The sequence below is a fragment of the Corapipo altera genome, unplaced genomic scaffold (assembly GCF_003945725.1).
Source record: "Corapipo altera isolate COAL_440 unplaced genomic scaffold, ASM394572v1 126, whole genome shotgun sequence".
Taxonomy (NCBI): Eukaryota; Metazoa; Chordata; class Aves; order Passeriformes; family Pipridae; genus Corapipo; species Corapipo altera.
In genome coordinates this window covers 1,190,405-1,208,812 of record NW_020884937.1, presented here as the reverse complement: position 1 = coordinate 1,208,812, position 18,408 = coordinate 1,190,405, and the positions used below count along the sequence as shown (strand labels likewise).

General features: G+C 42.5%; 1 protein-coding gene across 2 annotated transcripts in view; it reads left to right on the top strand.

Moving 5' to 3' along the window:
* The window catches only part of CRHR2 (corticotropin releasing hormone receptor 2), a 141,474-nt gene extending 124,336 nt beyond the window's left edge, over window positions 1–17,138 (top strand). For both annotated transcript variants that reach the window (XM_027660632.1, XM_027660633.1), the window contains 3 exons: window positions 1,605–1,740; window positions 3,224–3,265; window positions 15,993–17,138. In XM_027660632.1, the coding sequence (XP_027516433.1) occupies window positions 1,605–1,740; window positions 3,224–3,265; window positions 15,993–16,133 (319 nt within the window). In that variant the 3' untranslated portion in view covers window positions 16,134–17,138. The remainder of the gene's footprint in view (window positions 1–1,604; window positions 1,741–3,223; window positions 3,266–15,992) is intronic.
* The last annotated feature ends 1,270 nt before the right edge of the window (window positions 17,139–18,408 follow it).

Sequence of the window (18,408 nt, the reverse complement as noted above, 5' to 3'; positions counted from 1 at the left end):
CAACAAATCATTACCTTAATTTGGGGGGGCATTCTCAGGTAAATCAGTTCCCATAACTGGTTGACTGTACAACCTCACAAGCACTAGTAAAGCAGAATGAAGGTGGCCTGGCCCCTTCAGGCACCAGTGTGGGCTGAGATCAGCCTAAACAGTCTAAAAGCAAATTCTCAGAGACCAAGAGATGCTGAGCACCCTTTTCTTACCATTTGCACTATCTTTGGAGCATTTATGGACAGGCAGGTCCTTACACTAGGAAATAGCACAGGTTTTGTGGAACAAGATTGGTCTCAATCCTCTAAATCTTTTCTGGATAAAATCTCAGTGTACTGAGCTGAGTGGAATCTTGATGTCCTCCCATCAGTCTGCTCTTGACCTGGGAGGCAGTTTTGCTGCAGTAATGGGTTTTTGTTGTTTTGCCTGATTCCTTCCTTTTACTCCAGTCTGGGTTTTTGGGACAAAGATGAAGTTAGTGCAGTTGGTCTGATGTTCTTTTTCAAACACTTCTCTGGGCATTTCCTGAAAAACGAAGGGAAAAATACCCCATTTTCCTGCTCAGACCTCATGCCATAAAATTAAAACAAGCCTGAAAAAGCCCTGATTCAAATATCAGTATATTTCTATTCCTTCTGCAGTTTTCAGGGAGCATTAGGAATACTAGGATCTGAGGCAATTTGAAGTAACTGCCTTTGTTCTCAATCAGATGACAGGGATCTTGTCCTCAGGACAGGCTCTGTGAAGGAATTGTCTTTCTCACAGCCTAAATAGAAACCCTTAGAATTCCAGCAAAGCCTGGGGCAAGCCTTGATGCTCTAAAGCCAAGCAGTCCAAACATTTGTTAAGCAGATATTAAACAATGTGGCAGCTGCTTTTAGACTGTCACTCTGTTGTGACACTGGCAGTGTTTCTGTGCTCCCCTGCCTGTCTTTATCTACCTGCTATGGCATTATAAAGAGATTTATACAGACTTGGCAAAGCTGCAGTCTTTGTGTTTGTACAGAATCTATTACAGCTGTTCTCAGCCAACATCCCAAGACACTATTCTAGTACCAATAATAAGGATTAGCCCCTAATAATTCTGTTAATAATCATTTATGCTTCGCTGTGCACCACCTGCTTCTTTGTTATTTTTATGCAGTTGAGTTTAGTGTGCAGGTGTTGCAGAGAGAGGGGGAGAAAGGGTTAACCCTCCAAAGAGAATCAAACAACGGGAATAGAGCAGGTCTGTTGGGCACAGCATTCCTGCCCTGGCCAGCAGCTGAATTGTGCACTGATAACATCACCCTGAGGTATAGGAAATCACTCAGCAAACCTGCAGAGAGTCTCCAGGCTTCAGCCTGTTGCAAGACTTATTGCTAGGAGAGGAGCTGAAGGAAAAAGAGAGAGAAAGGGAGGGATATAAATAACGTTCCCATTCATCCCCTGGGGTTCAGAGTGTGGGCACAAACAGCAGGATTCAAAGGCAAAACCTTTTCCAGAACACGTTTCTCCAAGTGGACAGGCACTGGTCAGAAGGGGGAGGCTGTCACTCCTTCCATGCTCCTCCTTCCCACCCCACCACACTTGCCCTTCCTTGTGTTCACTCCTGTGTTGTTTCCTGCCCACAGGAAGGCAGTCAAGGCCACCTTAGTCCTCCTGCCTCTGCTGGGCATCACCTACATGCTTTTCTTTGTCAACCCTGGCGAAGATGACATTTCCCAGATCGTTTTCATCTATTTCAATTCCTTCCTGCAGTCTTTTCAGGTAAGAGAGCAAATTTACAGCTGGCATCAGCTACTGCCGAAGGGACACTCAGTGCTTTTCAGCCATGAATCTTATGGGAATGAATTCTAGGATGGAAATGCTAGCTGAAAATAGCTCAGCTTAGTTCACACATACAGAACAGACATATAAATATGTCATATGGAGTGGAGATCTCCTCTCAGGTGTGTACTGGAGGAACTCATTCCCCTTAATATCAGCACTACGTTCAGTCTATAGCTACAGCTCCTCACCTGGGCTCCATCTAAAGTCGGTGGAGAGATATATTTCATTTTAACTGCCTGAGAGAGGATGATGAATCACCCTCCCAGGCTACTTCTCTCTTCACAGAGCACACAGTGGGCTGAGACAGATTAGGTGTTGTTAAAACAAAGGGAAACAACACCTACCTATTTGACTTGGGAGATGAAGACTTTGGCTGTATTGCCCAGCCTGTCACTCCACCTCTCCTGCAATGGTGCATTCACTCAGCCATCAGAACACATGTCCCATCTCCTCCCTCCCTGAATTCAACAGGAGTTCTGCCAGGATGTAAAAGGCAGTGGAATGTGAATAATTGCCCCAGCTTTCTGAATTTGGCACAAAACCAAAAGCAACTGAAGACCTTGGATGATCTTTAGCCCCACATTTCTGCCCAGGTGTGTCCTACAGCTTTACTTCTGCTTAAAGACCTTTTAGAACTAGGATGGAAACGTTTGACATTGATATTTTACCTCTTATGTGCAGGAACAAGCACCCTGATACCCAGGATTGTCAATACAAGCACATAGCTGTCAAGCCAAATCTAGGGTTATGCATTATAAAAGTTATGAGTTTTGGGTTACTGTTTTTACTGATTGTACATTTATCTTGGACACACAGACAATCTCACCAGAAATCACAACTGAATAACCAAAATGAAAAATGTCACTTTTAATCTGTGAAGAAAGGAACCTTAGCCTTTTACAGTGAACACATTTCATTCCCTAAAATTGATTGTACTTTTCATCTGCTGACACTTAGTGTCTCAAAAAGTGCTGCACTGCTTGTTTTCTTGTTAGTGTTATGAAGATGTATGTAAGAAAGAAAGCACAGGGAATCTGTCCTTTATGGTGACAATAATTACAGTCCATTGCTTAAACCAAAAATGGGAAGGATTCCACTCACAGGAATTCTGATCTTTGCAGTCCTTACAGGGGTCTAGTCACTGCTGTCAATAAATTCCACAGAGCCCTTCAGCTCAGGGGAATTTAAGCAACCTGATGATAAACCTGCTCACACAAGACCATCTAAAGCCATTTGGCACCCCCTGTGAGTGCCTGAGACACCCATACAGAGCTGTCAGACATGACATAGCACCTATGAGGGGTCTGGGCCATTTTAGGAGGCAGCTGGATGCTGTAGATATGCTTTAGTAGCAATACCCTCTATCAGTGGAAGTGTTAAAATATTTACCTAATCATTGACTGCTTTCTGTTCTTTCCAGGGTTTCTTTGTGTCAGTATTTTACTGCTTCCTGAATGGTGAGGTAAGTAATTAATTCTTGAGAGGCAGAACTTACTTGAATGCCTGATTACAGAGACATGAGATGTTTTTACATGAAGTCACAGTTCCATCAGTCTCTTGTAGAAGACTGTTACTGTACACCTGAATTTCCCAGCCCTCTTTGTAGGTGTCCTTTGTTCTCAAAGCTTTATCAAATTTGGGTTATTACCTGAGTGGTCAGGGTAGAGGAAAAGAAGCCTTCTCAGATTACAAAATTTTTGTTCTTCGTTTTAAGAATTCTTTGAAGTTCCTCATTAATTAAAAATACGATTTCTGGGCATACCTAATTACCTCTGAGCTGGGCTCTTGCTAAGGATATGCTGCAGGTGACCTATTTTTAAAATGGGATTGTCCTGCTGAGCTGAGAGAGTTAGTTCTTCTGTGTGGATTTCTGTCTCTGAATGATCAATGCCTGTTGCATCCAGAAAAGAGGGTTGGGGGCAGATTGATGGTGTTCCTCAGAATTAATTTTAGGTACAGCCACTCAAGCAAGAAATGTTTCATTAGTATCCAGTGTATGACTTCCACCCTAAAGTGTGAGAGATTTATTTTTACCCCTATTTACACTACCACTGTCTCATGTACCTGCATTTAAGTGTGTCATCTTTGTCCAGTTAAAATTTGTGTTTCTGCAGAAGTTATTTCCATGTCTTCATTATTCCTGCTCTATTGGTATATATATTTTGCTTTTGCTGGTTCTTAATATCATTGTGGGCTATGAGAAAGAATGGGCTTGGCTTCTTATCCTGCTGCTCTGCAATGTCTTTTGTACTTCAGACAATGAAGCACTAGTATTTTATTTTATTTTAGTGATTTCTCCTCTTCCTCATTAATTCTGAGGTGGTGTTAACAAGAAGTAGCACGGCTTTCTCAGGTTAGACATGTGCCACTTTTATATGCTGGCAGCAGAGTGTTCTCAGTTCTCTTCCCAACTTTCCTTCCATAAATTCTCACCACTCCATTTTAAATGGAGGGTTTAAACTTTCCCCCAAAAGTGCAGGCACCTTAACTGTAGAACCACAGTTACCACAAGCTGTGCTGGGGAGGTTTAGGTTGGATATTAGGAAAAGGTTGTTCCCCCCGAGGGTGGTTGGGCACTGAACAGGCTCCCCAGGGCAGTGGGCACAGCACCAAGGCTGACAGAGCTCAAGGAGGGTTTGGACAACGCTCTCAGGGACAAGGTGGGATTGTTGGGCTGTCCTGTGCAGGGTGAGGAGTTGGACTCGATGATCCTTGTCAGTCCCTTCCAACTCAGAATATTCTGTGATTTTCCAAACCTTGTCATACACCTGGGTTGCTTGTGACTGTGCTTATATTTTTGTGAGCTGCTGTGCTGCACCATCTGATAAGGTTTAAGGCACCAGAAGTCCCTTCAGTTCTACTTGTCACATTCATCAGGTTTATACTGTAAATGCAGAAGGAGAATCTCCCATGTAGACAGCAGGCCTTTTTTATGTCTTTTTTTTTTTTCACTGGTGCCACAGGGAACATGAGGGGCTGGAACCCAGGCTATGATTTCATAACCCATCAGGACTTTCTATCAATCCAGTGCACTTCCATTTTGTGCACTTGGACTAGGATCAGCTGGCTGTTCCTACCAGGTTTTCAGGTTTTTTGGGCTGTTCTGGCATTCTTTCAGCTGTCTTTAGTGGGAGAAATATCCCCTTCACTGCAGCAGTCTGAAGTTGTCTGTCCAAAGCCATGAGCCAACTTCCCGTCTCCTGTAACTTAAATGAGTTCAGACATAATCAAGCTTGTCAAAGGCAGGATGATTTGCCTCACGTACTTCTATGCCTTGATAACAATCTCCTAGCAGATCTAGAATGATCCATAACTGATTTTCCAGCTATATCACTCTAATATTATGGTGGGAATGGGCATTTCTGCAGGAGTCAGTCCAAGGTTAAGACACCCAGTTTGGGTGACGTAGGTGATCTTGATTTATTTCCCTAAACACAGATATCCAGTAAGTTTGAGAGGCTGTAGATTATCTGAGGCATCCATGTGGGTCTTACCAGGTGATGCAGGATCTAGAGAAGATTCACATCTGACTGGGAAATGGGAAGCCTAGTGGGATATAATGGGGCTCACCAAATGGCTTTCTATATCACAAATTCAAGCCAGTAGATACAACCTTTTTGTCATCAGCTTGGCCTACAATAGACACCTTCCTCTGCTCACATGAACTTTAGTCTTCACTGACAGTATGGACTAGCTCCACTTTTGCCTACACACTCTATTCACGTGTAGACACCCAAAACCAGAATAATTTGTGCCAGCCAGCCACATGTTTGCAATGTGCAACTTCTACTTGACTGACTAAACCATGGCAACCCTGTAACTACTTCTTTGAGGTGCAACCTTAAGTCCAAACCCTCCAAATATTGCAGCATTATCTGTTTCAAAACTGTGAAAGCACTTTGGGCTGGGCTTAATGTAGCGTGGAAATGGTTTTTGTGAAGTATCATAAAGCTTTTAAAGGACGAAAATTCCTGCTCTGTTCCAGCTTCAGCTTTGCACAGCATATAAAAAAGTAACGAATTCCGTGAATTTTCAGAGTATCCTGGGTTTGTCCAGAAAACAAATTTGCATCTTACAGTACACTATTGTAAAAGCTCAGCTGCTCTCAGACAGGCATCTCTACTGGAAGTGGTGATGAAGGTAATACCACCCAATCCCCACTAGGTACCAGATTTTGCTCTGAAAGAGGAAGATAGCCTGTGAGGAGCAGCATTTCAGTAACCTGAAATCTGTATAAATACTACTGAAGCCGTGTTATTTTCTCTTCAGTGATATATTCCTGATATTCCTGTCTCTGTCATAGATGGGCTCATGACTTGCTATCTCCGAAGGTTTTAAATACTTGAAGTTTCCCAGTTATGACAGAGTTGGGTTCTTTAAATGCATGTAATAGTCTTTATCAGGTTACTCATCCCCGACAGTGCCAGGCTTGCTCTGAATGATGACACAGGGAAAAACACTAGAAAATCCATCAATTTAAAGCTTTAACAATGCTGTCATCTCAGCTGCATCTCTACCATTCCATATTTGATACACATGCCATTGGGTGCTTACAAACTGCCAATAACTGTCTGCAGCAGAGTTCGGAAATTATGGATTGCCTTCAAAAAACACATGTCCTTCATAAGAACTTCAATTAGTGCTTCGTGTCTGGGAGAGTGAATTACTTCAGCTTTTCTCAAAGGCACACTTGGCCTTTCACAATTTATGTATTTCCTTTTACTGTGGGACTAAAGCTGCTGCTTTTGGTGGAGGACAGAGGAAACATCATTGTGGGTCTCCCCAGGTGTGAAGGAATGGCTGTAGAGATGTTCTGCTCACTAGGTAGCCACGGAAAAAAATCCTGCATAACCTAGTTAGACTACTGATTTGGGTTTTTTTTCCTTAGGCTCAGTGTGTCATTGTGCTGAGTTTTCTCAGCAGGACACAAGCATTTACAAGCCAGATCCTGCATGTGCTTTCTGTGTCTAGAAATCACAGCTAAGGGCTGGAAGTAATTTTGAGAATGAAGGAGAATAACAGGACATAAAGGAACTTCTCTAGGAGCAGAGATGATGTTGTTTTTATTGAGGGACCCATGCAAAATTTCTTCCCTTTCAGAACTGGAATTGGGTACACCCTTTGCATAGTTGTGCTAGATTTTAATTTTCTCAGAATAAGGAGAAGCTACAATTAAACCCAGCCTTTCTTGAGGAAAGGCAGTTGTGCAATTAATTTATTGCCTGTATTTTTGAAGTGCACATACACATTGCAGTGAAGTTTATTAAATGTTAAGAGACTATTTCTCAATCTGTTTGGTGTGCAAATCATTTGGTTTGGGTACAAGAGTAGCATTAATAGCAGTTACTGGAATCTGAGCAAACAACAGAAATACTACTTAAGGCAGCATTTTGATAGAGTCACAGGAAACAGAATCATGTGTCATGACAAACCTGCATGAAGTAAAGAAAAAAGGAAAGAGGAAATAAAGAGGAAAATTCTACTGGCTTCTGATAGCTTTATGTTGTACCAGTCAGTGCAGTTACAATATCTGAGCATCTCAGTCTGTGTAGCTTCAGAGCTTCTGTACAACTAAAATTGGGTTTAAAGGTCAAAATCAACTTCTTAAAAACACTCAGAATGTGAGAGCCCATTCCTAACAAGAGTTTGCCTACAGACTTGGCAAGAGTTGGACTTGGTGACCCTTATAGGTCCCTTCCTGAGAAGGTCCTCCCCGAGCCTCCTTTTTTCCAGCTGAACCCCTTCAGCTGCTCCTAATCAGACCCTTCACCAGCTCCGTTGCCCTCCCCTCTTTCCAAACCAACACCTTACACACAAATTATTGCAGTGAACCTGAGGAGAAGAAGCAGTTTGGATACAAACTTTACAGTTCTGTATGGTTTTTTTGCATCTGAAAGGTTCTGAAGCTGTTTTGGACGAACTGTGTGTGCCAGGGGTGGGCATGAGAAGCTGTCGGCACTTGACTCCTTAATTTGTCTAGAGACTTTATGGAAAAATAGTTGTATTTTTTTGGACACAGACAAAATCTACAAGCACTGGAGGGCAAAACTATGCAAATTTCATTTAGTCCAAGTGGAAAAGATCATCTCAGGACTTCCAAGAAAATTGATGGTGAGAGGTTTCTGAGAATTTAAGATGTTATGAAAACAGGTGTAATGAAAAATATGTATGCATTTGTGTTGGATGCCACTTCAAAAGAATGAATTCATTCAAAAGAATGAATGTGAACTTCTTTTTCAGTGACTGCAAAAATCAAGGTGCTCCTCAAAATTTTTTGTATATCAACTCAGGGGTCACAAGATTGAATTTAGTTTCAGGTAACACTGGATTTAAAAATAAAAAAAAAAAAAAGAAGTTTAAGATGGAGTTTTTTACATCAAGGCTAGATAGAATTTAAAAAGCATGTAGTCGTGGAACAAGGAGGAATGGATTCAAACTGAAAGAGGGCAGATTTAGATGAGATATTGGGAAGAAATTCTTCCCTGTGAGGGTGAGGAGGCCCTGGCACAGGTTGCTCAGAGAAGCTGTGGCTGCCCCATCCCTGGAAGTGTCCATGGCCAGGTTGGACAGGGCTTGGAGCAACCTGGGATAGTGGAAGGCACCCCTGTCCATGGCAGTGGGTTGGAACGAGATGATCTTTAAGGTCCCTTCCAACCCAGGCCATGCGATGATTCTGTGATTGAACGAGTGGCTTGAAGCTGTGCCGAAGGAATGCATTCCCAAAAAAACTCCTGTTGGACAATTGTTACTGCAGATCAGTAAAAAGTCTTTCAGTTCTTCAGTATGCACCTTCTGCTCACACTCAGATGGGTACAGCACTCCCAGCATTTCTCTTCTGTCTTTGACTGATTCCATATAAAACACCTTTAAAGGAAGACGGATCTTCCCTCCAGTTCCCTTTCCGGTGTTGTATCTACCTTGTCAGCCAGACCCTCTTGCTAGTGATGGTTTTCTCCTGAGGGAAAGTATATTTCAGAGAGAGAGGGGAGGAGGGCATTTGTAGTGGTTCATATTCCAAGTACAGCCTGTTCCAATGCTTAACTACCCTTTTATTGAAGAAATTCCTCCTGATGTCCAACCCGAACCTCCTCTGGTGCAACTTGGGGCCATTTCCCCTTGTTCTGTCAGTAATTACCTGTGGGAAGAGACCACCCCCAGCCTTGATAAAACCTCCTTTCACACAGTTGTGGAGAGTGACAAGGTCCCCCCTGAGCCTCCTTTTCTCCAGGCTGAACCTCCCCAGCTCCCTCAGCTGCTCCTCACAGAACTTGCTCTCCAGAACCCTCACCAACTTCATTGCCCAAACATCTTCCCGTTTGTTGGAGCCTGGAGGGGAGAAGGTCAGATCCCAGATGCTGCAGCATCTCCCAGAAAAGGAAACAAAATATTTCCATCCAGGTGAACTTCCAGAGGCACTTCAGTGATAGGGCTGCTCCACTCCTGCTACCTCATGATGGAAACAGGAGGATAATGGAGGAGTAAGAATCCCTGACTCCAGAGAACACTTATCCTTCTTATTAGGTGCTTTATGGCATTTCCAATAACCACCAGATGCCTCAGAGAGTTCTGTAATCCTTGGAAACCTTATCAACCATAGTGGGATATCATAACACAACCACCCCATTACAGGGGCTTGTGAATGAAGGCAATGGTGTTTAAGCACAACCTACATTTATAAAGTGATTGTGCTTGATGTGGGGCTACACAAAGAAATTAAATGAAGGAAACAAGGGAAATCCTGCTCAAATATGGCAAAAGAAATCATAGTGAGGATATTTAAGCGCTAGAAGAGAGGCTCAGAGGTGTTTTGAGATCTCTATCCTTGTTTGTACTCAAAATGACTGGATAAGATCCTGACCTAGTTTCAAAGCTGGATAGAATTTGTTTGCTGGACTTGCTCTGATTATGGCATTGGACCAGAGGCCTTCTCAGGTCCCTTCCAATCTTAATTATTCTGTAATTCACAAATCCTATATCCATAATAAGATGACTGTCCTTCATTTCTAACCATGTCCTGGAGCAGTACGTATCTAACCAGGCCTTTGTCTGAAATCATCCTGCAAAACATGAATTCTTAACTCAAGCAGGGCTCAGATTCTGGTATTGTCTGTTCAATATCAATAATCATCTATGAATTAACATTTAAAATGGAAAACAATTAGCTGACTTGGAAACCATCATCAGAGAGGAATAGATCAGATGCCACTGTAAATTATTCTTACAACAAGGTGCAAGGCAAGGATAAATATGTTTAATTTTTTTGTGTGTTGACCCTTTACCCAAACACCATCTGTCTCTCAGAACCTATTAAGCTCAAAGTGGCTTACTTTGATCTGATCATCTTGGGAGGGTATTCATTAGAATTGCCAGCTCTGAATCAGCACTGGAATGATTAGTCATTCACCTGTCCATCCATCCAAGCAGACCTCACATTAATCATCCTGAGCCCAAAGGACATGCATTAAGCATTCCTTAAAACCTCTGAATAAATATGAATATGGAGGTGGACTAGAGGGCTAAAGTTTAATTCCACTTGGGCTGAGGGTTCTTCCCCACCCCATCTTCCTTTTCATCACACCACTGCTGTTGTGAACATGATTCCAGAGCACTCCACAACAAAATCAGAGGTGAGCTGGTTGCATCCATGGCCACCCTCCCTCATGATTAGTTCTGGTCCTTTGTGGCCCAGAAGAAAAGAGCAGCCTTTTCTTCCACCAAAAAAAAAATATGTGGCAAATGTTTATAACTAGTCAGAATTGTTCTAGCTTCTCAAACAGTTATATAGGATAACTAAATTGCACTGTTGGGATCTTCGAAATAAACTTTTAACATCCCAGCCTGGCAGGTGCTGGAAAACTCTCCTCCTGTTACCAGGTTGTATGAAATTGCTGCCAAAGACTCTGGGTGGGAAAAAAAAAAAAAAGAGGAATTGCAGACCAATTAAGAAGGATAGTATTTTTAGGGAGAAAAAGAAACTTAACAATGTTACATAAATAGTGGTGAGATTTAGGCTGGCTGGGGAAAAAACAACAACAACAAACAAAACCCAAAAACCAACAAACAACAACAAAAAAAAAACCACCAAAAAACCCAAACAAACAAAAAAACCCAAACACCCAAAAAAAAAAGGTTCTACCTGATCTTCATTTTTGTTTCCTTTGAGCCTTGCAGATTGTTTTGACTGCTTCTCTTCCTGACCTTAGGGGGATTAAATACTGATAATGGCATCTTTATGGAGATGTTTAGTTCAATATTTTTCAATCTAATGGTAACATGAACTTCTTTGGCCTGAGAGGTTGGGTCTAGGGGGGCCTTGTAAAACCATTCCAGTAGGGTCAGAGGGGGCAGTAGGACATAGGTGTCGTTGCTCAGCAATGTACTTTATTTAAAAAAATATATATAAAGACACTCCTATCTCTCTGAGAGCATTAGCACTGCTGCTTAAAGATGTTTAAAGTCCAAAGTTATTCTCCAATTACCTCTAACTGCAGCACAAGGATCTGAAACACGGCACAAAGTGCTTAAGTGTGGGTGGAACTTGATGAATTCACCGCTGAAACCTGTTTTCATAAAGCAAAAATCAGCCTGTTTCAAAGGCCGTTGAGGTGTAGAAATCTTAATTTATTTCATTTGCCTCCAGATCGGGTTTTCTGGGAATAAAAACTTGCACTTGAGCATGGCAGGAACTTAATTTGGGTTATGCAGTCACAGACTGCTGAACACCATGATTATCCTATAGTCAGAGAGTACCTGTTGTCCCTCTGCCTTGCACTTGTCAACACTTCCAGATGTCCCTGGGGACAGAGGATGGTGCATCCCAACAGTCTTAATTCCAGCTTCTGCTACTGTGACAGCTCCTTTATTCCAGATCTTCTTATCGGGCACCTACAATACTATTATGTTTTAGTATTATTATGTCAAGGCCCAAGTGAATGGGCCCCTTTAGATGGATCAAGCCTTCTTCCTCTCTGTTAATAAGACATGATATTTTTCTTCCAAAAACTTATTTTTAATGTCACTGAAGACTCTTTCTTCAGCTCATTTCTAATGGATGGCTGCAAGAAATTACCTATGCCAGTGTCTGGCATAGGTAAGAGCAGTACAAAGCTGATGTCATTTTATCAAAAGCAAACCTTCTCTGAATGTTTTCATCCTTCTCTCCATCCATCTCTATCATTCTTGTTGTTATTCTGCTGAGGAGGAGGAGGAGGAGAGGCTTTCAGCAATACTTTTTATCAAATGTGTTTTTTAGTGATTTTTCAGATGTGATCTAGTGGTTTGACAAGTCCCAGGTTAGGTGATCCAATCAGAAGAGAAAAAGCTTTCACCCACTGATTTGTTTCCATCCCATTATCCAAATCCTTTCTCCTGACTGTTCTAAAGCAGTGCCCACACTCTGTAGGCACAAATACATTGGCAAATCTGATTTGACCACATGCTCAGGAACTATAATTATTCACAGTACACAAAGCACAAAGAGCTGGAAAGGGTAATTCTGAAAGAGGAAAATTTGCAAGAAAAAGGCAGATCAGGGATCAGCCCAGAGACCTGAGCTCTCTCCTCAGACAATCGTGGTCCTCTCAAGCAACTACAGTTCCATAGGGGTGAGGCTGATAATTTGTGTTCCAGAGCCCCTTTGCTAAGCTCTAAGCACTGATGGCAGTCTGTAACATCTTTGGGCTATTACAGGCAAGTGCTGGTAATTTTAGGTCATAAATGTGCTAATGCTGACTCTAGGGCATGGTCCTGACTCTACCAATGCTTAATGAATTACTGAATTAATCTCTTATGGAGATTAACAACCATGTTTGAATTTTGCTTTCTCTTTTTCTATTACTCTTCCATTGTGTGATAGATTTTTAGTGTCTTTTTTTTTTTTATTATAGTAGTCACAGCCAGTTTTCCTTTTTTCTTTCTGACCTAAAGTTAAGCTAACATTTTGATTCTGACTTCAATTGTAAGAGATAAATTTTAGCTTAATCTTTTCTGCTTGCACTCTGGTCACATCCCAATTGCAGTGAATTATTCTGTCATTAAGAAATGCTTTGCCCTCACCCCTCTAAGTGCAGTCTATTTCCATGTGCCCAGTCCATTAGGAATGGCTCCAGCTGTACAAGAAGGCAGAATTTTTGCTACTACTTTTTATCCTGTCTCAAACCATATCATAAAAGCCATTTGGACAATTCCTTGTTTAGACTCACATCTTCATCTCCATCTCCATCTTGATTGGCTTGATTTGAAGCACAAATGATGAATCTAATCTGGCTTCACTGACTAAGTATCTCTTCACACTAGTTGCTGAGAAAAAACAAATTTCACTCCAGAATAAAGAAGGAAAACTTTCTCTAACAATATCTCAGCATTTGGTGATGTCCAGAGAGAAATGAGCATTCGAGAGCCAACATCCCTCTGCATTTCAGGTCCTGTGTTCTTCGTGGGGTGATTTCCCATGACAGTGCTCTGACAATTTACATGTTACTTATGCCCTTTGTCTTAGGTGCCCAACAAACAAACCCACAATGGAGTGTATTCATGGACAAAGCTGGTGTTAAAAGGGAATTCTTTGGTGCCAGACCAAAGCACTGCAGTGTTTCTAAGCAGCAGCACTCCAGACCACGGATCTGTACAAGTCCCTGAAATGGGAGGATTGAAACCATCTGAGAGCAGGAGTGTGGTTTCCCCTTTCTCTGTCCTCCTTGTGAACTGTTGTAGGTTTTAATCATCAGGTCTTTATCCTGCTCATGTAGGACACCTGACACTGACTGTGTGCTTTGGGGTGGGAAATACCTTTGCTAGTTGAGCTCTTCAACGTATTTGAGCACCCTTAGACAGCGTGTTGAGTGTGGTTTGAAGTGGGGTTGGGGAGTGTGTTCCTCATCTTTTGAGCAGACCTCACAGTGCACCTGAAGACAATCCCCAGGCTTTAAAAGAAACAGAGAAAAGTAGTGGCTGTGCAGCTTTGGGCAATTTTCTTTTTGACTTCATCTCCCCTGCAGTCCCAGTGGTGGTGACAGATACACCCAGGATGGCTTTGATTGACCTCCCTCAGGTGCTGATAGCTGAGAACCTGCCCCAGCATGGTTTTCACACAGACTGTGCAAGCTCAGCCCAGGCCTTGCACGGTTGCCATGGCAGCTGATCCAGGTTGAGGTCTCCTCTACAACAGCATCACTGCTATTAATACCCAAACCTTATCCTGTTGGTGGTAAAACAGGGCTAAGAGCAGTCCTTTACTCTAGAGGGATGCAGTGAAGATAAGTACATTAAAGGCTGAAAAATATTCAGGCTTAGATGTCAGTATTGTCTAAATTTAGCTAAATTTATAATCTAGACATCTCAAGTTGAGATAGTTGTCCAGACTCATTTTATAAGTAATTAAAGGATATAGGTGTTTTTCATCTGACCACAATATCTGGCCTATTTTGGGCAACTGCTTTAGGAGGAGATGAATCATACCCTTTGACATACTGACTGGCTGTCTCTTGGTCAGGAACAGAGCTGTGGGTCAAGAGTTGAGGTGTAATGTCTACATTATATTATTTATAACCCCACCTTCTAAACAAATGTGATTTTGGCAAAGGAGGCCCTTTCTTGATATAGAGGTTGTATGTAAAAATACTCTTTTTTGAAAGTTCACTGGATTTCAGGTTGGCAGCAGAATGTCAACATCTTTTCCAAGTGTCATGAGTACATCAGACTCATTGACTGTCCAAGAAGCTGGGCCCAGATTCATCTCCCCTAATTTTGTAGGCTTACTTAGCTGCCTGGTTAGGGGTCTTAATTGTTTTCCTCTCTACAGTAAGCAGAGATCAGCAAGAATATCCAGAAATTGGTTTAAGTGCTTCATTCCAGGTTATGACTTTGAGTCTTCTCTGCCAGGGATTTGATTACGGTCTAAATTAGGAGTACCTCAAGCCTTTCCTCCCACTGTGTTTGAGGCCAGGACTCCTTCTTCCTGATTTTCTCTTGCTTGTATATGTATATATTTGAGCTAAAGTTTCTGGGCTCTCTCTGTGCTTCATGTAAAAAAATATGCACTTAAGTTGAGGATTAATCTTGCCCATTTGTCAGCAGCTGCTTGAGGATGACCTTCTGTTGACTGCAGAGCAGCTCTGCCCTGCCTGCACGAGATGCTCACAGGGCTGGGTCAGGTGTGTCTGTGCTGTAGAACCAACGCACAGTCAGATCACCTGTGATTCTTCAGACACAAGGGAAGCAGGGGCAGCTGTAGCCCCTGTGATAGGGCTCTCTGAGACCTCCATCAGCTCTCAGAGAGGCCTTAGGTGCACCATCCAGCGGGTGCATCTGTCTCGAGGGCTTGATTCCGCTAATTCAGTTTAGGCCTTTATTGCCATTTGAAATGCTCTGGGTTGTTTAAGACATCAGATATGAGACATGTGTGAAAGTCACGTTTTTCCCAAAGTACCCAAGAGGATATCAACGAACTAGACACCCCTGTTTAGGCATCTGAATCAATGTTTCAGTGCCCTGGCACACATCATCACTTGTCCCAGCTGAAATAGTAGCCAGGCCCAGCAGAGTTAACTGAGAAATCTGGGCCTAATAACAAGCTATGAACATCTAACTGATCTGTACTCGTTCTGTCCTACCTACTGGACCAAAACTTAAAAGAATGGTAAAAGAAACATAGAATAGGCCTAGAGGTAATAAATTAAGATGCAGTAAGATAAAGTAGAGATTTAAATAGAAGAGACAGGCCTGGGACCAAGGCCTTCTCCAAGCTTCAGTGAGCGGGTCAAGAACAATAGAAGAGAAGGGAGGTCAAGCCGAGGAAGATGAGAATTAGCCCCCAGACCCAGGGGGGAAGAATGGATCTTCCACCAAAAACGAGGGCCAAGAGAAGCACTGCCCCAAGCCCCACTTGAGCTCCACCTATACTGCGCCTGTCATTAATATGTATGGATAGATGTTGTAATCACATGAATATGCATTTAATGATATATGAAAATTGTATAAAAACTGCTGATTTTGTGTGAAGCCTTCGAGCAAGTTTGTCCAGCAATAGCTGGCTTGCTCCCAGCACCGTCAATAAATACCTTTGCTGCTCAAAGATCAAAAGTCTCTGGGCGGTTTATTATACCAGATTTTTCAGATTCACAGCTCTGTCCCTTCACAGGGGGCACCTGAGTATTCCAAGTATTCACCTTCTTTCCTCTTTCTTCCACCAGGTCCGTTCTGCTGCCAGGAAGAGGTGGCACCGCTGGCAGGACCATCACTCCCTCCGAGTGCGTGTGGCACGTGCCATGTCCATCCCCACCTCTCCCACACGGATCAGCTTCCACAGCATCAAACAGACCGCGGCCGTGTGACCCACCCCGCACAGACCCGCACCACCCGGTGGCCTTCGGAGATCTTCACTCTTCCCAAGCCCCTTTCTGCAAACTTTCTTCCTTTGTCCTCGCTGATCTCCTTTCGGTGAGGTGCCCGGCATATCCCTGTGGACTCTCATCTCCCGTATCCGTGATGCTGCTTTTAAGGCAACCAGGCAAAAGCCTCTTGGAGTCGATGGTGGTAAAACAGATTCAAAGAAGAAACAGGTTCAATCCTGACTGCACTTTGTGGAAGTTCACAATGCAAAGTCTGTGACAGCACACTGGCAGGAACAATCAACTTTTTCTCCTTTTTTTTTGGTTTTTTTTTGGTTTTTTGTGGTGAACAAAGACTGTTTTTAACACACTGCCCATCTCACCCTGTACATTGATTCCCAATGATTTCAACAGTTTGGTGTATAATAGCCCACCCCTTTTCTTGTTTCTTTGTAAAAAGTTTCTTCTCTGCAGAACTGTCGTTTGAGAACTTGCGGCAGCACAAAAAGAGCGTCTGGAAGGTGATGTGAAAAATCTGAATTTATCTACTTTCCCCATTCCTCCCTTTGATAGACTGTTAAACACAGGGCACTTTGCCTTGCAAGCACCATGCCCTGTGCACACCTGGATTTTGCAAAGGACAGCAATAGCTCTAAGTGCTCTACAAAATATCCTTATTCCTCTTAGCCCCACGCTTTTGGCACAATGTAAGTAGCCTTTGGGAAGTCTCTGGTTTTTTTCAGCTAGGAGGATCGGGGTGGGGAAGGACAACAGAACATCTTTTCTGAGTTTGAAAAATGCAAAAGGGAGGCACTGTAAAAATAGTAATGAGAAGAGGATGTTTGCATTATGAGGATAGTGCTACATGCTGCAGAAAGATATCTACTGAGCATTTTAAACTAGAGCAGATGTATCTACCAGGCTTTTTATGTGATGTTCAAAAATACTGTATATTTTCAATAATAAACACTACTCTGGGTTGGTTTCAATAAAACCAGGCATCGTTTTCTTTATACTGGAAAGGAAGAGGACACCTGTCTTGACAGTGGTTTGTATCTAAGATCAGGAAGGAAAGCCTGTTTGATAAGGAGTCAAGAAGAAGAACTACCTTATGGTAAAATCTGAGCAAGAGGATATTTAAATGCAGGAAGAATTGCCTCTCTTCTGAACTCATGGTGTTACACTGGATGCCTGTCCCTCTGTGCTCCTCTTCCCTCCATTGGGCTTTGCAACATCAGGAAGAAAAAAGCAAGTTGTTTAATACATTCCCCATTAGCTGTATCTCACCAAAGGTGTAGTAATTTGCTCTTTCTACTTTATCAAGCTTATTCTGAATTTTCTTCAGATGTTTTATAGGACTTTCCAGTACAAGCTCGATTTAAATCTCCAGATTTATATTGGTCTAGTTTTCAGGGGCTGGAAGATATCTTGGAAGACACTGATATTAATCCCCTGCTCATGGAGGCATCCTGTCCTAACAGGTCGGTCACATTCAACTTGGAGCTTGTTGGACACAAACAGCAAATTTAAATTAAGAAATTAAAAGTTTGTAATTTTTCACACTCCTAACTCATTTGCCTATGCCTCAATGAGATAACAGAGGGAGGAGGGAGATTTGAGATTTTGAGATTTGACTGTCTGATGAGAGAGGACCAGGTCAGTGCTTTTATTTATCAAATGCATCACAATAGGGATGCACAGCCCCTGGCATTTTGTGTTTGAAGGGACAGATATATCTACAGGTCAGAACTACATAGATTATCTCTGTGTTTGCTCTGGTCTAGGCCATGCTGGGATAAGAGAGGGATTTGCAATGCAGAAGATTCTGTCAGAAATTGCAGGTTAATGTTACTACCAGGAGTGCAGCAGACATCCAGACATCCAGTAGGCCCAAGCTGAAAAGAAATTCCGCAGCTGAAGAAGTGAACTCATGTCTCTGGCACTAGAAATTTAACTGCAAGGTTTGATTTCACATGGTCTTTTAGAGCTTGGAGTTCACCTCACAGCAAACCACTGGAATATATCCATGCCAGGACACCGGGACTTTACAACAGTGTTTTCAGGGCTATTTCTGCATTGCCCTGTTTTCGCTTAAAATAAATATCCAAGCAACATCTAAGACCAAAAAATAGGTGAGGGCACCTACATTTAGTCTCAGTAAGTCAGGTGGCTGCTGTCCCATTACACTTGGTACATACCCAAGGAAATTGTGCAGTTAAGTCTGCAGAACTTCTTAGCTGGCCCTCAGGAGGCACCTGCTTCAGGAAGAGTTCTTGGC